General features: G+C 41.4%; 1 protein-coding gene across 1 annotated transcript in view; it reads left to right on the top strand.

The window, feature by feature from the left end:
* Positions 1-23,718, top strand: part of LATS2 (large tumor suppressor kinase 2) — a 50,120-nt gene extending 26,402 nt beyond the window's left edge. Inside the window, exons 3-8 of the mRNA XM_074915599.1 lie at positions 11,054-11,186; positions 15,065-16,602; positions 19,356-19,938; positions 20,578-20,760; positions 21,992-22,098; positions 22,854-23,718. Coding sequence (XP_074771700.1) covers positions 11,054-11,186; positions 15,065-16,602; positions 19,356-19,938; positions 20,578-20,760; positions 21,992-22,098; positions 22,854-23,348 — 3,039 coding nt within the window. The 3' untranslated portion in view covers positions 23,349-23,718. The remainder of the gene's footprint in view (positions 1-11,053; positions 11,187-15,064; positions 16,603-19,355; positions 19,939-20,577; positions 20,761-21,991; positions 22,099-22,853) is intronic.
* Positions 23,719-25,001: the final 1,283 nt, after the last annotated feature.

The raw sequence follows: 25,001 nt of genomic DNA on the forward strand, positions 1-25,001 counted from the left end.
TAATCTGGCTGAAGTCTGCCTGTTCTCTTGGGTGGGAAAACTTTCTGATTGCATGGGTGAAATGCACAGCACCTGTCCTGCCCTCCTAATGATTTCAGTACACCTTATGAAGAAGTGATAGGAAAATGCTTCCTGTTCTTGTCTTTTCAAGCTGAATTCTGTCTTTAAATTGAGTTTCTGGATCTATTATTGCTTTCTGGATGTAAATCATACCAATCCAGAGGAAGGTTTCAAACCAAGTAGTGACTGAGTATTTGAAGATTCTTGCCCCATGTGTACCTTTCTCCTAGTTATAAAGGTTATAACCCCATTGTCTGCTAACAGCATTTGGCAAATCCTGTTAGTGCTGCTGCTGGAAGGATTTGCTGCTCTTTGCATCAACTTGACTGCTTTACTGTTATGATAAAGAAGGTCGAAAACAGGGAGATGGGAGGTGTTGCATTCAAGACTAGAAACTTGAATCAAAATACAGAGTCTTGGTAACAAGCTCTCCACTGGCTTGGACTTCTCTGCTATATGGATAGGATTTGATTTGGAGTACTGGGTGGGCAACTCCTGTTCATTAGTTACAGTCGTAAGCCTCAGAGCTTTCCCATTGTTGGGCTTGGTATGAAAAGTGGATGGCATGTTTGGTAACACCTCTAGTTATTAAAAAATATGAACAGGAACCTATAAGTGGTTTTCAGTGAACATCACAGGAAGATGATGATGCTTTTTGGTTTGGGACAACTCATTTGCTTGTACTTGAATTTGTTTTCTAATTACCCTCTATTTCCTTTTCTTTGGAGTTCAAAAGGATGTTTTGTTACCCTTATAGTATTAAAAGCATTGATGAAGAGTGCTGTGGCTTGCCCTAGTTGACAGGAGAAACTCTTAAGCCTCACGGGTTAATCACAGAATCATAGAATGGTTTGGGTTGGAAGGGGCCTTAAAGATTGTCCAGTCCCACCCCCCTGCCACAGGCAGGGACACCTTCCACTAGCCCAGGTTGCCCAAAGCCCCGTCCAACCTGCCTTGAGCCTTCTAGGGAGCGGGCAGCCACAGCTTCTCTGGGCAACCTGTTCCAGTGTCTCACCACCCTCACAGTGAAAAACATTTTCCTTATATCAAATCTAAGTCTATCTTCTTTCAGTTTAAAACCATTACCCCTTGTCCTATCACTACATTCCCTGATAAAGAGTCCCTTTCCATCTTTCCTGTAGGCCCCCTTTAGATACTGGAAGGCTGCTACAAGGTCTTCCTGGAGCCTTCTCTTCTCCAGGCTGAACAACCCTAACTCTCTCAGTATGTCTCCATAGGAGAGCTGTTCCATCCCTCTGATGATCTCTGTGGTCCTCCTCTGGACCCGCTTCAGCAGGGATATATCTTTTTTCATGTTGGGGGCCCTAGAGGTGAACACAGTACTCCAGGTGCGGTCTCGCCAGAGCAGAGGGGCAGAATCACCCCTTCAACCTGCTGGCCACACTTCTCTCGATGCAGCCCAGCATGTGGTTGACTTTCTGGGCTGCAAGCACATACTGCTGATTGGTACTCAGTTTTCCATCCACTGCCACCCCCAAGTCTTTCTCCCCAGGGCTGCTCTCAATCCACTCATCTCCCAGCCTGTAATTGTGCATGGGATTGCCTTGACCCATGCACAGGACCTTGCACTTGGCTTTGTTGAACTTCATGAGGTTTGCACGGGCCCACCTCTCAAGTCTGTCAGGATCCCTCTGGATGGCAGTGCAAGGCATGTGACTGAGGCACTGAGTACAGGTCACTGCAGTGGCTGCCGGTCAGGAGGAACAGGAGTGAACTGGAGCTGAGGCTGAACCTGCTATGGACCATGTCCAGAGGGTGGGAAGTTTCCTTTTCCTGTAACCAAAGTGAGGGGATTTCAGGGCAGTAAAGTAGCACCTTTGGAAAGAAGCTATGTACACACTCACGTGTGTGTGCATATGCATTCACACATGCATGAAGTAACCAAGGCTTTTCCATGCTGCTCTGTAACATAAACATGACAATGCAGTAATTTATAAATGCTGTTTATATAACATGATTTAGCCTCAGTATAAGATTCCTGAATTAGCATATAATAGTGCTCCTGGTTTGAGTTCCCTCTGCTCCAGTGCTGAGGAAAGATTAGGAGAGATTTATACTACTTTCTGTCTGTTGATGCACCCGCCATGGGTCATTTGGTTAGACTGAACCTTAAATAGTTTAAATAGCTCTCCAATGAGCAGACTTAAAGAGTAATGAGGAACAGTTATGGCTGTATATACAATTGTTTGTTCTGTTTTAAATTAGAAATCCTTCTTAGAATAGGATTCTTCCCTTGTGTTTGTGTCGGGCTCAGCACAGTGCAGAAGGCTTTGGGTGCCATTACAGTAGAAGGGATTTTGTGCAGCTAGGAGATAACTCGAGCAGTGAAGACGTACAAATACATACATTCCTTTCTTCTTTATTTTACCATTAATGCAAACCTGACCTGTGAATTTTTGTATATAGACAGTCCTGGTGTACTGCATATGTTTGAAACTGAACGTTGTGTGCTCACTCCTTACACCTCTGTTCTGATGTTGGATCTGAAGCAGGGTGTGTGTTTTCCAGAATGGAGACATTCTGTACTCAGGGACATACTGCTGCTGCTTATTACTATTGGCCAGGTTTGACTGCTAAATCAGGAGCCTGTGCTCTTTCAAAAAGTTGGGGGAAAGAGTGGGTGCCTTCAGAAAGGGTCATTCGAGCCTTTGAGGTAGGCAGCAAGTCACTGTGTATCTTGGGTGCTAACAGTGTCACCCTCTCCACCAAGTATCTAGGGAAACAAGGCTTCTACCGCCAGCTCTTCAGCCACAGATGGCTTTTCCAAGGCCGGGGGGACAGGGAGAACAGGCTCTTTGTCACTGTTCCTTAGGTCTGGCCATTAAGCTGCCTCTGCGATGGGGCTCTCTGCACTCTGCTTCCCTTCCTCTTGTGCCCATGTCCTGGTTGGGAAGGAGCAGCTCAGCTCTGTTCTTGCTTCCCACCCTACTTGGAAGAAAGAAAAAAAAAAAAAAAAAAAGTACTAGTATTCGTGATGGCTTTTGATTCTTTCACCGTTTTTTCATTATTGTTGTTACTGTTGTGGCTTCACTTTCCTTGCCTGTTTGTAACTATTCTTTTATGGCACTTGAGCTTCATGCAGAGTGCAGGTTTGTTGCCTGGGGCAGGACCTCTTCCAGTCTCCTGCAGGCAAATCTCTTTCCAAATCCTTTCCAGAGTGCCTGATGTGCTTCCAGAAATGCTATAATAAATATAATTATAAATATATATGAATAAATTACTTGTCTGACTGGTGACACAAATAAGAGCCTTATTTCTTCATGAAAGGTGTCATGTCTTTTTTTTAATATATTGCTTTCACAGGCCTACTTGAAATTAGATTAATTTCAACAAAATCACATACACAGACATGCACGCATGTAGTATCTACATGCATGTCTGTATGTACACACATGTACTCTCTGGGACATCAACAAGAGTTATCTGGTTAAATGTTCTGGTTGGATTTGAAAATTGATATGGCAGTGCATGTGTGGTTTTTTCTTTAAACATTGCACCTCTTGAATAGTTCATCAGAGCTTCCTGAAGTTTACATACATGCTCTGTGTCTGGAGATGCCTTGTTATAAATACTCCTTTCATTTTACAAGCATTTGTTTGGAAATATGTTGAACAGCCATGCTTGGTTTATTTCCAAATGTCTTCACTTTGGGACCCTGGATTGGCTTATGGCCTGAAGTTTGTATCTCTCCTTTTCATGCTAAAAGCTGTAATTGAACATCTCGTGAAACACAAGGACTATAGTGTAAAATGGTAGGCATCCTCCATGAAACACACGTGGCCAAACACAGTGTGTCTTAGAAGGAGCTGCAGTGGGTGGAGGTTTTTTTCACTTAAGAACAACAAAAAAAAACACCAAAGGAAGTTGTGTGCTGCTACTTGATATAAATTACATAGTGTTAAAAAGTATTTTGATGTAACTGGTGCCTTTTGAGGCACCTGCTAAGGAGCTGTGTCATATTTCCAGTTACTGTTCTCAATCTTGTTTTTTTCTCTCTTGCCCTTTCCAAGTTGGTGAAAGTGTTACGGTGGTTGTTCTTTGTAAGTACCCTGCTGCTAAGTCTTCAGAGTATTTTTTCTTCTCTTCAAAGAACTTAAATAGCTTTGATTAGTCATGAACTTAAGGAAAAGCAGCTGAGAAAAAACAGTAGAGAAGTGTCATGATGGCCCTTTTATTTTGGGTTGGTTTTTTTTTTTTTTTGGTGATACTTGTGAAGGAGCTTTGTATTAGCTCTAGGGCTGGTAGAATACGAAAACTAATGTGATGAATTTCAAATGTTGATTTCATTTCTCTGGTTCATTTGTTTGTTTTTTAATAATCCAGAGCTGGTTTAAATCTGGAAGGATACTGGAGACATTTTGAACAGCTGTAATCTTGATCATCAAAAGATGCTTCTCAATCTCTAGTTACTTTTGTTTTATTTTGCCTCATTCTTTCCATAGCTGTAGGAAATGTGCCATGTCCTGGGGTTTAGAGGATTAGGGTAATCTTATTTCAGGGTTGGTTTGTGGTGGTAGCGATATGAGGATTTCTAACCTGGGACCCAGGAGAATAATTTTGGGCTGGACTTAATTACATTACTTTAATAATAAGTTGTTATATTGCAATAAGCAGAACAATAGCAGGACCCTGTTGTACTGGATGCTGCACAAATACAGAATAGTAAATACATCTACCTTCTGTAGGTGACTAGCTAAATAAATTAAAGAGTTTGCTGGTAAGGAGAATGAGCAGTGAGTGGCATAGCAAGGAGTGTGATGTTAGTTTTATTTTTGTTTTTCTTCTGATAGGACGTTTACCAGAGCATTGTATCATGTCCAGAATCCTTCCTCTATCTTTTGGGCATACTCCGTTAGTTCTTCAAATGACCCTTGAAAACATTATATAAAAACCTTGTTAAAGTTATTCCTTACCTGTAATTTCCAATTCCTACTTTACTGTCCATTATTTTTTGTTATGTTTATGTGACTTAGTGACACTTACATTTCACCACCTACGCATATTCTTTCTCTGTCTGCCTCAACTTTATGTACTAATATGTACCAACTTATGTACTCTTCTGCATACTTTTTTCATTAATAAATCTGGTATTTTAAAAAAAAAAAAAAAAAAGGGGAAGCACTCTGACAATGTGAAGTGGGATGCACAGTCAGTGCAAAGCAGGGCTGGAGCATCCTACCAAAATAATGGATGACCTTAAGGGCTGGACTGCTACCAGAACTGAAAATAAATTCAGGAGCACAAAGGGTAGAAATCCTGCAAGCAAGGACTAAAAGCCAGGATTAAAACCCCAAACTCAAACTTCCTCTGCTGAAATCAACAAAGAAGAGGAATGACTTTACCACAAGGATAATTTTTCCACCACTGTTTGCACATCATCAGTGGTGTGTGGAGCTCTTAACAGAACCATGTCGCAGTCTGATCTTTTTTGATAGAGAGATGGGCTACTACAGTGATAAAGAGAGTGAAGAGCCTGTTTTACAAGAGAAAATTCAAAGAATGTTGGGTTTTTAGCCCAGGAGGCCAAGATGCAAGCATCCTTTAGGATGAAGGGGGCTTGGTCTCTGTAGATAATAGCAGAGCTGCTGAAGTTAAAAGACAATTGAAACTAAAGGCAGAGGGAATAAACTGACCCTGCATAATTTAGGCTGAAAGTAAGAAGGAGGTTTATCACCTCCGAAGCAGGAGAGCTTTGGAGGAACTTTGTACCAGGAGCAGTGGGGGCAGAAAACTTAACTAACCATGGGGTAGATCTCTGTTAGTTTCTGAATGGGTTACATGGTTTATGAATGGTCTGACCGACCTTGTGGCAAACAAATGGGCACTTAGTAGGTTTCTGCCAGTACTGATTTCCTCTGCCTTTTCGATACACTAAAACTGAAGAGTGCTAGTGATTCTCAGGATAGCTTCTTTATTATGTGGCTAGAATATTTTAATCAGGGTTATAGTTAGGCATGGGAATTTGTGGGCAAAATTTAGCCCCTGGTGTTAGCAACCTGAAAACAGACAAAACTAAAGTAGAATACAAAATTGGATGAAGCATCCAACTAGAGAATAATTACAGATAGAGAATATTACAAATAAGTTTCTCTGTTCAGTGGGGCTGCAACAATCCTGACAGAGCATATTGTACACATTGTTTCCTGAATTTCTTAGATTTTGAATATTTAAAATCATGAATGAAATTTCCTACAATGGTGGGCTATCACAGAAAGGTTTCTAATCAATTCTGGATCATCTCTTCTGGCATGAGCTTTAGTTTCTTCCCTTCCGCAGGGAACCTGTATCTGTTTCCTGCTGCCCATCCTTCTTTGTGAATGGAAAGCATGTAATTAATTTTTGTTGTTGTTAACAATTAATTACCCTTGCCAAATCTTGGAGGATCTATTGTCTCCTTCAGACACAATGTTCTTGGGAAAAAGTCTTACTTATTGTAACCTCTTGTGCAATCTTCACTTGGATGATAAATACATCTTGGCAACAAGGAGCTTTCTGAATGAAAAATGTTGCTGGACAACCCTGTAGTACAGCAAGAACGCAAGCCGCTGCCAATTCTGGTGGAGTACAGCCAGGCGGGAGGGTAAAATGGGGAAAGCCTTTCACATTGCCTAAAGAGCACAGAGTGAGATGAAGTCTGTATATGCACACATCCAAATATCTGTTTACCATCAAACAAGGATTTTCCCTGTTGAGCATCTGAGCTCAAAGGTGGCCTTCCTTCTAGCAAAATCGTGAAGTCTGTTGGAAAGCTGCCTTCTACCAGTGCGAGACTGGGGAAGTAGCAGAGAGCATGTTGACCCTGCAGCTGTCTGGTTTGGGTAGCCCACTGTAGGAACTAGCTGTGAAACACCTGCTCCCCATTTTTGTCTGTGAACCCACAAATTTGCAGAGTTGCCTGTTTCGTGGTTCATAGCCTGACTGGTTTTCCGTTACATCTGTCTAGAACCACAGTTGACCACTGAAACCTCATTTTACTATTGCAGCTGTAACATTATTAGTTAATTGTAAAAGCACATTTTTCCCTTGTAGCTTTTCACCTTTACTACTTCTGCTTTTCTTTTTTCACCAACAGCTAGTGATGTCTGAAAGCTAAAAGGTGCATAAAAGTCTGAATCCTTGGAAGGGAGTAGACAGAATGCAAAGAATGAGTTGGGGCCGGGACCGGTCTGTTCCCTTGTGGTTTATGTACACACTGCCAGTGGCTTGTGTTTCTCCTTGCAGCCTGACAGCTGGCTGTGGGGTTAGCAGAATGCAGCCAGCGGCCAGGTTTCTCAAACCATACTGCGGCTGACAGCATTTGGCCTGGTGAAAAGGAAACAATCTGAAACAGAGGGCCTGATGCAGTGTACCTAGCAGTTAATGGAAGTCTTTGTTGACCTCAGTAGGAGCTGGATTTGATCCCTTGCCTACTTGAATGTTTTGGTGTGGATATGGCTCCGAGCACTTTTTTTTTTTTTTTTCATGTCTCATTTCTGGTCTTTTTTCCCTTCTCTTTCTAAAACATACTTACCTTGCAGTGGTGTAAAATCAAGACAGCTCTGTCCGTGTCAGTGGAGCTATGCACTTTTATCCTTGCCCTCTTATTTCCTCAGCTGTTCTACTGTCTACAATATTACTTCGCAAGATTTTGGCTTTGATTTCTCTTCTTGAGCCATTCTACTGCTTCTCACAAACGCCCTCCATTTCACTTAAGCCTCTTTTCTCCAACAGTTATAATCACTGATACTGCCTAATTGATCTTCTGCCCTTCTCATCCTTCAAAACAGTCCTTACATCGATTTCCAGCAGATGCAGCCCAGGCTCTGGCCCCTGTTCCAGCAGGGAACCAGCTTCCCTTCATCATGCTCCTGAGGCCAGCCCTTCGCTGCCTGTCCCAGCCATGCTCCCTCGCTCAGCAGAGCTCATCGCTACATTGCATGTAGGAAGGAGAGGGCCACCATGCCCCATTAGCCAGCAGCCACCTTGGGCACAGAGCACACCCTCCACAACCCTCAGCCATGCCTCAGCTTTTCCCCCCTCCCTCATGAAAAGCTGCTGGAATGAGTGGAGCGCTTTTCGGATGGCTGCCTGAGAGGATAGAGCTGTGGGCGTGGAGGATGGCAGTAGGAAAAACAGTGTAGAGGAGACAAAAGGCCAGCTATAACCATGCTGGAGCTTCTTGTTGCCCTCCATTCTCCTGGAGTATCTCATACCCCCAGAGGGATTTGTCTCCTGGGTGGAGAATTATGATTGTGATTTACCTCTGAGAAGAACCCTTTCCTTTTTTATGCAGAATGTGTATTTTTTGTTGGTCACTCTCCATTTGCTTGGAGGTGATGCGAGGCTTTTGTGAACCAGCATCAGAAACTAGGGCTATTTGTGTCTCATGATAGCTACAGGGAAAAGTGCCAAAGCTATGGGATGGTGTACAGGAGAATCACAGGTGTTCTTTCGAACCACAAAAAAATTATTTCATTTTTTCCAGCAGTAATGTAAATGCTGAGCAAACAGGGTATGTAATGAGAAAACCTTTGGAGAGTAGGAGCTGACCTAATGAAAGATGAGAGGCAGTGAACTGGAGCACAGGGCTGCTGTGGCACTGTGGGCTTGCGGGGGTGAGATTGCCAGTGACACATCTGCTAGTCCCAAGTTCTTGCTGACCCTCTTAGGTTATTATACAGCCCACAGTGAAATGTGTTGGGCTTTTCTCCTCCCATTATTCCAGCTGAAGTTTAAATATGAAACCCCTAACATATCTGCTGAAGGTAGAACATGGGGCTTCAAATAGACCAGTGTCATTTTTACTCTGCTTTTCTGACAGGCATTGGCAAGAGGAGAAAAGAATGCCACAGTATAGCAGGGAGGAAAGGATTGTTTTCAGAGATGATATCACTACGTTGGTGATAAAAAACTAACCTATTTTAGCCCCTTCAAATTGTATATAGCCAACACAGCTAAGAGAGAGAAATGGATTGTACGAGCATTTATTCTCTTGGTACTGCGTTGCAGACAAAACCAAAAAAAATATCCAAGCCAGCCCAAATGTGTGTATGGAGCACATTTGGTTTAGGAAATCTAAGGACTTGTGATCTAAGGCTGGTGTAAATGGGCAGAGTATGTTAGCAGCCCTGTGGAACTGGGCTGTAAAGCCCAGAGTCCCTGGATGATGAGAATGCTGAGCACTAGGATGCAAATTTGCTAATACTTTAGAAATACATCCAGAAGGAGAAAAAAGAAAGAAAGAGAGGAAAAAACCATTGTGGGAAATTCCTTCCTTCATACATAATAGTTTTCTGTTGATTTAAAATTGCCCTTAGTAATGTGTTGATGCCAGTGAAATATTTCAGCTATAGGAAATGTGAAACCAACTACTGCCTTTCTATGAATTATGAGTCATAAATTGTATGAAAAATATTCAAACTTGCTATAGCTATTCCCTAAGCAGAACCTCTGAGTAATGGAGAAAATGCTGCCATTTTGGGGGGGAGTAGGAGGGGGCTGAGCTAAGCAAATCAAAATGCCGAGTGCCATCATGTAGCTCTGTGCTAAGTGTGAATTAGTGTCATCTGAGATGATCCTCCTTTGCTAAGTAAACAATTAGCAAGTATGTTACATGTACTTGCAGTTCAGTCCAGCAAAGCTGCTCTTTTCTCCAGATGATACTGAAAGGGACATATATGTTGGGGCTACCTGTCTGTTAGCTCGTGTGCAGAACTGACCCATGGGAGAGCAGCGCACTTGTGCCAACCTGGCCGTCACATCTGCGGTTGGTAAGCCAAGCCAGGAAGGCACAAACTCCATTTGATTAAGTACTCAGTGGGCAGGTTGCAGTGACAGAATTCTCCTAAAAATGGCAGTAAAGTGGCAGGATAATAGGATACTGATATTTGCAGGCAAGGCCTTGATGGTGATGTTCATTTAATCCAGCTTTAGTCTTCTAAGAGCTAGGAGTTTGGTTCAAATCACTAATCTTCTGTCACCAAAGGTCAGTGTATCTCCTGTTATACCTATTTAATGAATTGCCTTTTGGAGGTGATTATAGAAAGGTTCTCAGCAATTACTTTTGACAAAATATCTAACTTCTTAATGGGTGAAGTTCAGTGAGTTGAATTCAACATTAAAGCTCTGGATTTCAGTTTCTCCATCGTTTCAGAAAAGACCGTGCAGCCCTGTGAGGGTTTGTGAATTTTGCTTTGTGACCAGAGGCTAGAGTCATTGTTGAAAGGTATTCTGTATACCTGAGCTGTAATTAGAAGTATAAACAAACTGCAGGAGAGTGTGACTTGCGGGCTGTAGAGCAGGGGACCCTAACTATCGTTGTGTTAGTTTAACTAGAACAACCATATTTGCCCCAGTTTTAGTTTTCAGGTTGTATGTCTGTCACCCATATTAACTTCTCAGTGATGGATGTGTGCCCAGTAAAACACAACTAAGAAGACTAACAATGCCACATGCAGTTTGGTCTGCCTTGTCATTTTGCAGAGAGATAGTGAATGATGTCCCAGCTGTACTGAAAACAGTCTTTCTTCCCCATTGATTCTAGTCAGCAGAAATCAACCCCCCTAAGTGGCTTCTTGTGGCATCGGTGAAAGAGTAAAGCTTCATTGTGTTCAGGTGTGGCTGAGAGACATGCTCTCAAATACCAAAAGCTAAATATTTCATTCTATTTCATCCTATGTCAAACTATGCTGCCTTTTCCAGACCTGATTCAAAGTTTATTTTAAAGAATCTTAAAGTACATATTTCAATTTGATGCTTATTTAACTGCTGGAGTCTGGGCAGGTTGTATTTTCTGATATTATTTTAATTTTTGTGTTGTATAAGGCATGCAGATGTTTTCAAAATATGAGTCCATTTGGCTCAAGGCAGCTGTGATCTGGTGTGAATTATAAAATGTTTCTATAAATGTAAGAACACTTAACTGCTTTCTAGCCTGCAGTACAGTGCTTGGGTTTTGTCTCAATGTGATGCAGTTCTTGTTTGCTTTATACAGGAGATGGCTGTCCGAGCACTGAAGCAGACGGGTAGTAGAAGTATTGAGGCAGCTTTGGAGTATATCAGTAAGATGAGCTACTTGGATCCTAGGAATGAACAGATAGTACGTGTAATTAAGCAGACCTCACCAGGTAAGCATGAACTTTTTTTAAAGAAAAATTGTGTTCTTTCTTGCAAGATAGTTTTTAAAGTAGAGTCATTGCTGGTGAAAAGTAGTGGATTGACAGTATTCAGTAGTAGTCTTGCAGAAGACAGTGAAGTAAACATGGCCTGGCAAGGTGAGCTGGGCTGGGAGCTGAATACAACTCACCTGCTTCACAGGAGTTGTCCATGTGCACATTCGTAGTCCATCTTCTTAAAGGGAAAGCTTTTTATCATTTGGTGCAAGTCATCTCAATCATCTCAAGTTTACCACGAAGTAAAAGGTTGTGCATAGGTAATTGCTGAGGATTTGTGTGATAGCTTACTTCCCAGGAATTTATTCATGTTAACAGCCTTATAAGTACACTGCAAAAATAGCTTGGGCCAAGATAGCAGAAGCTTTTCCACTCATCCCTGCTAGTCTGCTTCAGATCTGTTTCATGTAAATTAGCAAATTGGAGGATTTGGGCCCTGTGTATGCCTCATCAGCAAACATCAGACCCCAGCTGACAAAAGGCCTTGCAAGAGTAATTTCCATTCAGATATTAGCACTTAAAACACTGTAAAATGCTTTTGATCTGGGATCAGGATACGCTCTGGTTTGGATAGAGTTTGTTACATTTATCTTCTTTCAGTTTCAAAAATGGGCCAAGCAGACAAATAACTGTCCTCTGACGGGCTGAACCTGTGTAATCACATGGTAATGTCATCACATGTTACATGCTACTCAAGGGGTTAGTGGACAAAGGGTTGAACGGATTGGAGAGCTGTTGACAGAGGCATGTTTCATTGGACAAGGAACTTCTCTTATATCAGAGGCAGCATCTAGACTTAAAAGGTCTTGTGTGTGTTGGACTTGTTGAAACTAACAAATACATTCAAACAATCTGATTACAGTAGTATGGATCTTTAAGTGTGGTCATAAATAGAGTTTACTGAGTGCAAGTGATTTGCCCATGACTGATTTTTCAGCCACCTCAGCAGCACCTGCCTTCTTGCCTCTTGATCAGACTGAAGATCTTTGTTGTGAAGGGTGTTAAATTTGCTTGATAGAGAGGCATGTCCAGAGATGAGGAAAGCTGAGGAAGAGAAGGCCCATTCAGTTTACAAAGAGAAATCCCTGGACAGAAAGGAGGTCTTCAGTAAAGCCACTTCTTTTCCTGGGAGATTCTGAGGTTATCCACATTTAGGGAAGACAGAAATGGGGAAGAAGCTTATTTTCCAGGTGGTCACTCTCGGGAATGGAGCTTCAGATGTGGTGGGAAAGGGTGGTGGTTCTGTGTAAGCAGCAGCTCAGCTGCCCCTTCTATCAGTCTTAGACTCCCTGTTCTATTATTTGGGGAAATTCTGGAAAACCCTAAGAAAACATTTCCGAGTGTGTTACCCCGCAGGATGCGCTCTGTCCCAATATATGCACAAACATGGCCTCAGCTGGGCCTTAAGAGGGATTTAAAATGACTGAGAGAATTACTGAACTGTATTTTGCTTTATATTATAAAGGCTTTATTCCTTAAAGTGAAAAAACACTCAGTTCTAAAGAGTATATATTTCCTCTGAAAGGATTGTAAAGTCTTTCTAGGCTAACATTTTTATTACTCAGTTGTCTTTCATTTGCATTTGGTTTTGCTTTCTTAACATTCCAATGTATGCAGCTGTTTTGAATACTTAACCTTTTGAGCTGAAGATCCACCTTTGCTTTTAGGGTATGCAGGATGCAAAACTTAAATATCATGCAATTGATGTTTGCCTGCCTGAGATGCCATGAAATGATACTGATTTGTTTGGTCTGGTATTGTTTGTGCTAGGATAGCATAGGTCTCCTCTAGTTCATTAGGAAGCATGTAATGCTACTTGGGAACTTTTCATTTGCAGTTTGAGAATTTAAATCTTCTGGTTTTGAATTCCATATATTGGTGTACGGAAATAGATTTTCAAATTGTTAATTTTTGTCCTGCTTTAACTTAACTAGTAAAGCTAACAGGAGTTTCAGCATACTGGCAAGACTGAAAACTTACCAGATATTGCTGTGCCACAGAGAGTTACCTATAAAAATAGATGATTCCATGAGTATAGTTGATTAATCTTAAGAATACACTCTGATCTAAAATCTTCACAGGCAAGAGATAGTCATAACAGTTACTGTGTTGGATAGGAATGTGTGGAAAAAAAATCATCTGCAACTGCCACATTTGGTATCTTCACAAATCCAAATACTTCTCCATCAGACTAGAACAGACTTACTGGTATACAAATCTAGGAGGTGGACATCGTATCTCTTTACATCAGCAGTTTCCTTGCACAGCTGAAGTATGTGTCCCAAAGGAGGACAAATATTGCTGCTGCTTTTCTTCATGGCCTCAAATAGGGAAAACCAAAGTTGGTTTGCCCCAGAGGCTCAATGTGAATCCTACTGGCAGAAGACAAATGGGTCTTATGGTTGCCTCCCACCTCCAGACCAGAGCAGCCACTTCTTAGGATGCTCTGGATTGCCACAGCCTCATCAGTGCATCTCACTGTGTCCCAACAGATGAGCTATCAGGGAGTGCTGTTATAAGTACAATCTCGGTAAGCATGGCCTTGTGCTATCATGGGAAAAAGAGCTGCTGATTATAGATTTCACTTTAAAGAACACTGATTATTTGTCCAACTCGATTATGTTTCAAAACATTGTTTATGAAAGTGTCATTTAGTTTGGGGGCAGCCTCTTCAGTGTGCAGAGATGGTGCATAGACCTGCCTTAATAACATGCACATCCTTGTGTGTCTGTATATAGCAGAGCTTGTGTGTCGAGGTAAGGAGTCCACAGCTATGCTCAGGTGTGCTGTGTCGGGCCTGACCGGGACATGCTGTAATGCAGATAATTGGAAAACTTTTCAATCCACTGTTCAAGCCTCTTAGCTCATTACGGCTATTCTTGCAGATCTTGTGAAGTCAAGATTTTAAAAGGAAATTGTTTCAGCATAGTCCTGTGATTTGTGAAAGCTAAAGAACCAGAAGGGGAACAAAAACATAGTGACAGCACAGTTTCCCCTTGTCTTTTTAGCACAGCCAGTGCTTTATACACCTGCAATTTGTCTTCAGATCAAAGAATTGATGAAAAGTACCATTAACACTTCCAGTGTAGGAATGCTATCTTGTCTCTCCACATTCTTCAGGCTAAGATTAACATGTTGACACCCTGAAAGATTTGCTTTCCAAACAGAGGGAAGATGAGTAATATGAGGGGATACTGTTGTGTCCAACACATTAGAAAGAATACAGGACAAACTGTGTGATGCCTTTGTTGTAAATGAAGGAGAGGGAAACAAGGATTTTTGAGGAGATCGATGGAACAGAGAGATGTAAACAGATCCCCAGCATGAGCAGTGAGCTCAGTGTACAGATGCAGACTATGTGATGACCTAGTAGCTTATAGTAATGTTGACTTTAAGTTGTAGTGACAGTCCTTCCGGGAGCTTTTTTTCTTCCATTGGTGCTGTACTTAACCCCCTGGTCTGTAGCTTCCTCCTGTCTGTGAGTAATGATTGATAATACTGGTCCAGCTTTAAAAACCAGGCTGTAGTGTAATCTGATGATTTAATAGTTAATGAATTTGTGCTTCTATTTTCATTATTTGATAGGACTCCCTGATGATTCCTGACATGAGCAGTGTTGTGAGCCAGTAGCTTGTTATCAGTAGTAATACTTGGCACCTATAACTTTAAATGTTCAGAGTGCTTAATTTAGATTTTGAAAGGTGTTTTTATAACATATACTCGCTCTACAGAGTGCGTGTGTGTATGTCTGTACGTATATATGGATGAGTAATGCAAAGTAATTGGTTCACCTGAATTGTTTCCTAACATTCTTCTGTGTTCTTTTTATGAAGGAAAGGGTATTGTGCCAAATAATGTAACCCGCAGGCCAAGCTTTGAAGGATCAAACGAATCTTTTCCGTCCTACCACCAAATCAGTAATGCAGCCTATGAAGGGACAGGCTTTGGAGCAGAAGGTGCAAATATGCTTACAGAAGTTCCAAGGCCATACATGGACTATTTAATCTCTACTTCACAGTCTACAGCTATGAATGCTCCGGTACAGCGACCCTCTGGAGTAGGCACTCACAACACACCAACAAGCCATCAGCAGAAAACATACCCTGCAAATATTGAGTCTTCTGTGATTAATTATCCAGTGACTAATCACAGCAGTCAAGCCTTGCAGCTGCAGGCGTCCCATGGCTCCAACAGCCAGCATTACAGTAGGCAGCACATGATGGTGCAGGGGGAACCCATGGGGTATGGTGTTCAACGGAGCCCATCCTTCCAAAACAAGATGCAGCAGGAGGGAGGATACACCAATCTCCCAAATAAAGGGGCAGTTGTTCAGAATAATTCTGGTCATGCATTTCAGCAGCCAACATCAAGTCTGTATATATCACATTCTCATCACAAACAGACAAGTCCGTCTTCTCACCAGATGCATGTGATATCCAGAGGTCCAGCCTTTGCTAATGATTTTTCAGACAGTCCACCACAAAATCTATTAACTCCGTCTAGAAATAGCCTAAACATGGACCTCTATGACATGAATAATCCTCAAGTTCAGCAGTGGCAGGCAGCAACGCCATCACGCCGAGATTCTTTACAAAATCCAGGAATAGAAACATCTCCACGGCAACATGTATCCTTCAGACCTGATGCCACAGTGCCGAGCAGAACAAACTCCTTTAACAACCACCAGCAACAGCCACAAGTGACAGTGTCTATAAGACCAGTTCCTCCAGGGAAACCTGATCCTTCAATTACATCTCCAAATACAATCACAGCAGTCACATCTGCTCATATTCTCCAGCCAGTGAAGAGCATGCGAGTGATGAGACCTGAGCCTCAGACTGCAGTGGGACCTTCCCATCCTGGTTGGTTACCTGCGCAGGCACCGGCTGTGGATGGCTTAGAGATCATTGAGCAGCACGTGCCAACTGTTGGAGCCACTAACGCCTATCAACTAGATGTGGATTACGGTAACCAGGAACTGCGGTGTCCACCACCGCCTTATCCCAAGCATTTGTTACTTCCTGGTAGCTCTGAGCAGTTTGATATCAACTGCTTGTGCATGGGTGTAGAGCAGACCCTCCGTGTAGCCCCCAGTTCAACGTGCAATAAGGCTGAGGAGAACAGTGAGCGAAATGATAAAAGCAGCAAGAACACTAAAGCTGAAAAACCAAGCAAGGATAAAAAGCAGATTCAGACATCTCCAGTGCCTGTACGAAAAAATGGCAAAGATGAGGAAAAGCGAGAATCCCGAATAAAGAGCTATTCGCCTTTTGCCTTCAAGTTTTACATGGAGCAACATGTAGAAAATGTCATAAAGACCTACCAGCAGAAAATTAACAGAAGATTACAATTGGAGCAAGAAATGGCTAAAGTAATTATCCTTGTTCTGTTATAATAAAAGATAATGGAGTCAAATTGATTATTACTATGTTTAACCAGTCAAGAAATGTATAAAGGTAGACTCCAGAAGTACTAGGTATTCAACACCTCCCTATACCAGACTGTACTCTCTTAGAAGCATGGATGCAGGTCTGGGAGGCTGTTTGAAAAACCTGAAATGGGAAATAATCTATTTTCATACCAGAAAAGTAAAATGAAGCAAAATCCCCCATAATAGGAAAGCATTAGGTTTGCTTAGGCAAGAACTCAGAAGCCAGGTTTGAGGCTGAGGTAACTCTGGCAATACTTTGGCAGCTCTTTCAAAACACTGAAAAAGGTTTTCCCTTTGCCTCCAATTCTTCCTCTCTGTTCCATGATAGCCACTCATTCACCAAAGCCATGGTTCAACTTGGCAGGGTATTCACTGTGCCGTATTTTTAGATGAATATGTAATACTTGACTGGAGGTTGTCTGTTGAACACCTGTAAGTAATAAGATCATGCAGGCAATCATATCTTGACCAGTTTGAACTGGACTGGGGACCCTTGCTGGAACTTGTTGCAGAAGCAGGTCTCAGGGAGGCGTACTTCAGTGAGAGAGCTTCTTTCATGCCTAATTGTAGGTCTCGGACCTAAGCTGATTCACTGACAGGACTGCTTAAAACAAAGCTGACAAGTTCTGATGGTTGCTCTGGCAGTTTTGGTTTTAATTTTTAAATGTGGAAGAGGTTTTTTTTCCTAGACATGACTAGAAATGACTACTTTTGTATTTAAGGATAAACTCTAAGGAAAGCCATTATTAATGCATAATGGATAATATTAACTACCCAATCTTCCCTAGCACAGTCAATTTCCAGAGTCAATTAATTTGATGCTCATGTTGCTACAGAAAACTCAGCCATTTGTTTGTTGAGGTTAAAATTAAACAAATATGCTTCTAAAATCTCTTGAAAGGGCGGCATTTTAGTGACGGTTGACAGTTTGTCCTCACTGCCAGTACAGTGTGTTGCATTGCTTGGATTTAGGGAATATTTTCCTGAGATTGAGATAGGGAATGATCTCTAGAGAAGTAAAACTGCGGTTAATTACGTTAGTTCTCTTCTGACTCTTCAGCTTTCCCTCACTCCATAACTCAGAGATAATTCAGCTATAAACAAAAACAACTCCTTCCCCTAGCAACCTCATCACTGGCTAGAATAATAGACTCTGGAGATTCTGGCTATTTGAATATCCCATTATTCTAGAATTAACCAAGAACACAACACACTAATTATTTTGCCTTAAAATAATAAACCCTTCCTTTGTTATGGGTTGATGTACTTGTCTTACATTTTAAAAACAGTATTACTTGTTTTGATTTGGCTGTTGTGGTCATTATGAAAATTCATCCTACCTGTTCTGCAAGTTTCTGCAGACCTCCATCCTTATAGAGATTTCATTTTTATACCATGGGGATCTCAGTGCATAGTCTAACTGCCCACATTCATGTTTAAAGAGCTAGACTACAGATGTGAAATTAAATCAGTCTAAGTAGCAGCCCTGTGGGCATATGCTTAGGTCTCTAGCCTGCTAATCAGTCAACTTCAGCTCCCTCCACCCTCCTCCCCATTGCCCCTTCTCACCAGGCACTAATCTTCCTCTCAGAGTGGTTGACTTGGTGACAGTTAATTCAGGATTTTGGAAATGGGGTATGCAGAAAGAAAAGGGCATGCTGCAGAAGATGAGTTGTTAGAGGATACTAGGGATCAGCCCGGGGGCTTCTGCTGGTGGAGACCACCAGTGGTTTTCAGGAGAAGGACAGGCACTGAAGTTGGCAGAGTTGGCATTGTGCAGGCTATGTCTTGAAGGGTGGGGAATGTCCGGTTGGATACTGCTGCTTCTCCCCTTTTCAGGAGGTCTCTTCCCACAGCCATGTGAAATGTTACATGCAGTTATTTGGAGGCTCTCTGGGGACAGGAGGTAGACAAGCAGCATTTTTGCATCTTAGATGCAGAGGGGAAATACATTTAGAGGGGGAAATAGCATCGGGGTCTGGACCGCAGTGTCTGAGGAGAGGCCAGACCTGAGGGTTATACGCACGTATTTTGGGAGGGAAAAGGGAGAAATTTATAGAACAGATGGTCAGGAGATCTACAAACCTTGAGAGTGGAGGCTGTATATGGCAGAGGAAGAAAAAGTTTCTAAAGAATAAGGTTCCCAAGGAACTTGGGAACATGTAGGTCAAAACCAGCTTTTTAATTACAACACAGAAACCCAACTGTCAAACAGCACTCAAGGTAGGAACTGTTCATGTGAGTTGCCCTGGAGAACCATTCATGAACAAAGTGGTTTGCTGCATCTAGGTTTAAGTTTCAGTTTAAATTAAGCTGTACTGCTGTGTGTCTACATATAGTGGAGTGCAGTGGCAAAGTACACATTTGAAAGTTGTAAACCAAATCCTGTGATCAGGTTTGGTATGTTATATTGTCCTCTGACAGTATTGCCCCATGCCTCATCGTTCTGTCAAATGAGAAATGCAGACCAATCTCAGATACGACAAATGCAGGTAATGAGTTAGGGCACAGTGAATTTGCCAGTATTTCAGAAATACCTCAACAGACAGACAAGAGAATGTGTCTTTCATGAATATGTCTAGAAGGTTCTTGGTTAACTTTGCTGAGAAATGTGTTTTGGGAACGCTTGTTTAATGTTCTGTTGCTATGAATGTAACAGTACTAGCTCTTGTGGTTTGCTTTCCTTTGTAAAGGCTGGCCTTTGTGAAGCAGAACAGGAACAAATGAGGAAGATTCTTTACCAGAAGGAGTCCAACTACAATAGACTTAAAAGGGCCAAAATGGACAAATCTATGTTTGTGAAAATCAAGACTCTGGGTATTGGTGCATTTGGAGAAGTATGCCTGGCCTGCAAAGTGGATACCCATGCCCTTTATGCCATGAAGACTCTGCGAAAGAAAGATGTGCTAAACCGGAACCAGGTGGCTCATGTCAAAGCGGAGAGAGACATACTTGCTGAGGCAGACAATGAATGGGTGGTTAAACTCTATTATTCCTTCCAAGATAAAGAGAACTTGTACTTTGTGATGGACTACATCCCTGGTGGGGATATGATGAGTCTACTGATTCGGATGGAGGTCTTTCCAGAGCGTCTGGCTAGATTCTATATTGCAGAGCTCACTTTGGCTATAGAGAGTGTGCACAAAATGGGGTTTATTCATCGAGACATAAAGCCTGACAACATTCTGATAGACCTCGATGGGCATATAAAACTGACTGACTTTGGACTGTGTACTGGATTCAGGTGGACTCACAATTCAAAATACTATCAGAAAGGTAGTGTTGTTAGACTTTATTTGTGATGGTATTGTGTTATTTATTTTGAAACAAACATGTATCTCTTGGCAGAAATGTCAGCTCAGAAAGCAGAGGTGGTGTGTATATTGACAAGCAGTCAATGACAGCATGTTATGTCTGTCTCTCTCTGACTCATTCAGTCAATTTGTTTCTGGCCCTTTGTTTCCAGTACTGTTCAAATCCCTATCAGTAATGTGGTTGACCACTGCAGTAGCAGCAATTTTTCAGTTTATACTTGTTTGGAGGGTCGCTTTTGATGGTGAAATAATTTAATCACAAATTTAAAGTAGTTCACACACCTCCTGTTTGCCATTGAGGAGTACTGGCGTCTGTTGGCAAAAAGGTCATAAACAATTGGTATAGCTAACTCAAATATACTCCATTGTTCTGTACCTCCCATATGGGAGCACACTTCCTTGAGCTGAGACAGAAATATTTTGCTGGTTATGGAAAACCAATTGTGAAGACAAGGTCAGAAGGAAATGCCTTGGGTTTAATGTTTAAATTATGTTTTTCAGTGAGAGTAGAAGATGGCACAACTAGATCTAGATAAATATTTTTCTCTTCATGTGTTGTGTTTTATGACCGTTAATGTAAACTTTCTCTCCCATTTGAAAGGGAGCCATATCAGACAAGACAGCATGGAGCCCAGTGATCTGTGGGATGATGTGTCCAATTGTAGATGTGGAGATAGGCTGAAGACATTGGAACAAAGAGCTAAGAAGCAGCATCAGAGATGTCTAGCTCACTCATTAGTTGGAACCCCTAATTATATTGCTCCTGAAGTCCTGCTTCGTAAAGGTAGATAATCTGTATTTTTCTCCTGTTTACGTGAACGTCGTTGCTTTGAAATACTACTACTATGGGTTTTTTCCTTGAGTAAGCTTTCTGCTGTGGAATATTGTCATTCTAAAGGCCACAAGCACTTAGATCAGATTAAGGGGATGTCTCTACACGCTCCACTGTTTCACATCACATCACTGACACTGATGGTGGTCATACTCTGTGTGTCTGTGTATATCTACACTGAGTTCTTTGGAAGAGACTGCCAGTAAATGTGTCAGATGATATTTGCAGTGATATTTTTCAAGTATGAAGCAGATTATCTGTACTCATGGAGTATGACTATGCCTGCTAGCAAGTTTACATAGGCTGGTGGGTAGCCAACTGATGGTTCTGAATCGCTGATTCAGATAGGCCACTTAAATATGGGTGGTGTAAACTTGTGGAAACATGTCCTCTGGATTCCCAGTCAGAATCTTGGGGAAACCAACAAAAGGTCTTCCACAATTTACAATGGTCACCCTGCATTGAAAAGTTCATCCCGAGGAATTTAGACAGTACTTGATGGCTATCCATGCATAGCAGATGTGGTCACTGTAGTAAGGAAGTTCGATGTTCAAAGTTGTCTGCAAGCCAGATCCTAAGCCTGATCTTTCTCAAGTTGAGAGGTTTCACATTGGACCCTACATCATCCAGTGATGTAAATCTCCATTGAAATCAGTGTTTAAATCCTCCATTCCTTTTCAAAGATCTCAAACATACACATTACTTGTCTTGTCACAGTAATTGAGCGATTGAAATTGTTCCTCTGCTTGGAACATGATCAAAATGTCATCTGTCGCTTTCTTCTGTCTCTAGAGACAGATTGTGTCTTTCAGTAACTTTTCAAACTCATAGTGTCACTTCTGCTGAACCTAGGGGGGATATCAGTCACTAAACCTCTTTTGTTACTCTTTGAGGTCCAGTCTGTGCTGTGTAGTGATGTAGTTGTGGGACAGGGCATGAAAAAACACTTCATTGTTTCTAATTATATGATTTCACCACTCACTTTTGTTGAGAACTAAATTTATTCAGACAGATTTCCAGACAACAGCATTAGATCTTTACTTACAGCAATAGAATTGAGGTCAACAAGCAGAAGCAACTTTATGATTAAGTGTATATCTGTGCTGTATGTTTTGATACTTAATTGCAAGTAGCACTGTACACATTCTCCTTGGCTGATGGAGAACAACCTTTTGACTTTCAGGATACACTCAGCTCTGTGACTGGTGGAGTGTTGGTGTGATCCTCTTTGAGATGTTAGTGGGACAGCCTCCTTTTCTGGCTCCTACACCAACTGAAACGCAACTGAAGGTGAGTTGAATCAAAATTCCAATCTATGGTAGCAAAATGTTAACCTTTTCCCTTACCTCCTCCTCCATGCACAGACCTATCTCCTTTTGTTTTACTAGAGAAGGGAGTAGTGACTACAAAAGCGTGGTTTAAAATAGCTCTATGCAGGCACAGCTCCTTTCCCAATCGATGAAGATACTGAATATCAGACTAGAACTGGCTTGTCCAACTGGCTAGATAGTTACTAGTTTTATGAGTCTTCTCAGCACAGTTCTGATTTCTTAAGCACAAGTTCATCCATGTAAATTCCTTAGAGTGCCTGTCAGATTTACGTAAGCTGATGTACCAGTGATAATTACAGTTGGCAATGTGTTTCGAAGTCAAGTAGCGAGTAGTTTTTTGTTAGAAAGGATGTATCTCAACCACTTTTCCTAGTTTACATTTTGGAGACAAAATGAAGTAATTCCTTGAAGTCATTCCATTAAGTCATGTGTAAACTGAATATGTTCTCAAATCTGACTCTGGGAGCATTTGGGAAGGAGTCTGCCTTTTTTAAAAATGGAATTGCTCCTTTTATCTGCTATCTGTCAGTATTTCTTGATTCATTAATTATTAACAGCTGATGCAATCTAATCATTGGGTTCTTGAACTTCTAAAATAAATACACAGACTGTGAGTTGACTAGTTACGTGTGTACTTCTGTACAGTTAAAGTTGGCAATTGGAAGAATGCTGATTGGAGGATTAGTTGTTGTTTAATACCTTTCTTACTTCCAGGTGATAAACTGGGAAAGCACACTGCACATTCCCTCACAGATCAAGCTAAGCCCTGAGGCAACTGATCTCATCACAAAGCTCTGCTGTGCTGCTGAGGACAGGCTTGGACGAAATGGAGCAGATGATATTAAGGCCCATTCTTTCTTTCACTCTATGGACTTCTCTACTGATATCCGTAGGCAGCCAGCTCCATATGTTCCAAAGATCAGCCATCCCATGGACACTTCAAATTTTGATCCAGTTGATGAAGAAAGTCCTTGGAATGATGCTAGCGGTGACAGCACCAGGACGTGGGATCCACTAGCCTCTTCCAATAGCAAACACACAGAACATGCTTTCTATGAGTTTACTTTCCGGAGGTTCTTTGATGACAATGGGTATCCGTTCAGGTATCCCAAACCTTCTGGAATGGAAGTTGCCCAGTCTGAGAAATCTGATGTAGAAGACAAAGGTGTGGTGGATCAGACTGGAGCTTGTCAGCCTGTATATGTGTAAATTATTGTATAGAGTACTCCAGGTAAGACTAATCTCAGATCCAGTAGGGCCTTTAACTGATCCTTTAGGAGCTGATCCTGCAGCGCTTGTTAGGTGTAACTTCAGCTGAGGCTGGAGGCATCCTGGGGAGTCAGAAGCTTGCAGGGCCAGGTCCTGAAAATGGCACTCTTGAAAGTTCAGGTCAGTTTTACTGTAAATACTTTGTTGATAATTACACTTGAAATCCTGGTCTTCACCAAAATCTGCAAGGCCAGCAGTCTGTCATTTCTAGGCCTATTTTTATTCGAGGTCAGCATCCCCCTACTCAGATTAACATTTACAGATTTCTGCAACTGTCAGCGTTATTTTTTAAATAAATAAAGAGCACTTATATTTTGTTTATAGCAGGGGTTTTTTTCCTACTAAATTATAGGGATTAACTTTGACAAATCATGCTGCTGTTCTTCCTTTCTACATTTTTATTTTATCCATAGCACTTATTTCACATTTAGGAAGATGCATAAAGCTGAAGAACATGTGATGAAAGGTTTCTGTGCAATAATGTAAGAAAGAAAGAAAAAAAAAAAAAAGGAAGAAAAATGAAAAAAGAAAACTGCTCTCTAATTTTCTAAATTTACTGATGCCATTGTATTCGCACCGTGATTTTTGTTTATTGTATGTATTTTCCACATTTCAAAATTGTGACGTAATCTTAAAGCTGCTTTATTTCCTTCTGCTTATTGGAGTGTAATAGAAAGTGTGAGCAAGTGACAATTTGGGTGTGATTTCATTGTCTAGTGTGTGAAGAATGTTGCATGAGCAGTGTTTTTCTATTTGAAATGGCCTTTTCTTGCCATTCACAGGCAGGTCCTGTGGATCCATTTTTACTAAGGGTCTAAAATTAGACCATTTTAAACCATGTGTTGATAATGTATTGTGTGGATGGTTTCCTCTTATGATTGTATCCAATATTAATTTTGTAAAACAGATTGCAAAGGTTATAACTGAATCGCAACTTTGTGGTCTGATGTAATAGATCGTTTTAGCAACATGTATCATTGGCACACACGTTTTCCCCACACAGGATCAATAGCAAGACCATTATTACAAAGCTGATTTGTGGCAACAGTCTAGGTCGGGCTTATTCACATAGCATGCGACACAGTGTCCACTGTTTAATACTAGCAGTAATGCAGAGCACCAGTACTAACAGATGTAGCTCAACGTCTTCAAAACGGAATGTGGAACACATTCTCGATGCTCCTGTAGCACATCGAGATCCTGAGTGCAAGGAGGCTGATGTTGAGTGCATGCAGCTCCGCGGACGTCTGTGGAACCTGGAGGTACGTGGCTTTTCCAGACATCAGATCCCTACACGTGACTGGCTGTGTATCTGTTTAGGATCCCAATGTTTTAGGCACTGACATATGAAAATGTTAACATTGTTCATAGCTCATTCTGTCCTGTTGTCTGTAGGTAAAAATGTTGCTGTGATGGAGCACAATAGTCCTTCATTTCTGTCAAATTATAGACATACTTTGAAATATCAATTCTTAACTATGTTAAAATATGCATTTTTCTTATATGTATAAGTGAGAATTATTCAAGGTGATATCGGAATTACTAAAGATAATTAAGCCATACATATTTGCATATATATTATATATAACTAAA

This window comes from Athene noctua, chromosome 1, assembly GCF_965140245.1.
Source record: "Athene noctua chromosome 1, bAthNoc1.hap1.1, whole genome shotgun sequence".
Taxonomy (NCBI): domain Eukaryota; kingdom Metazoa; phylum Chordata; class Aves; order Strigiformes; family Strigidae; genus Athene; species Athene noctua.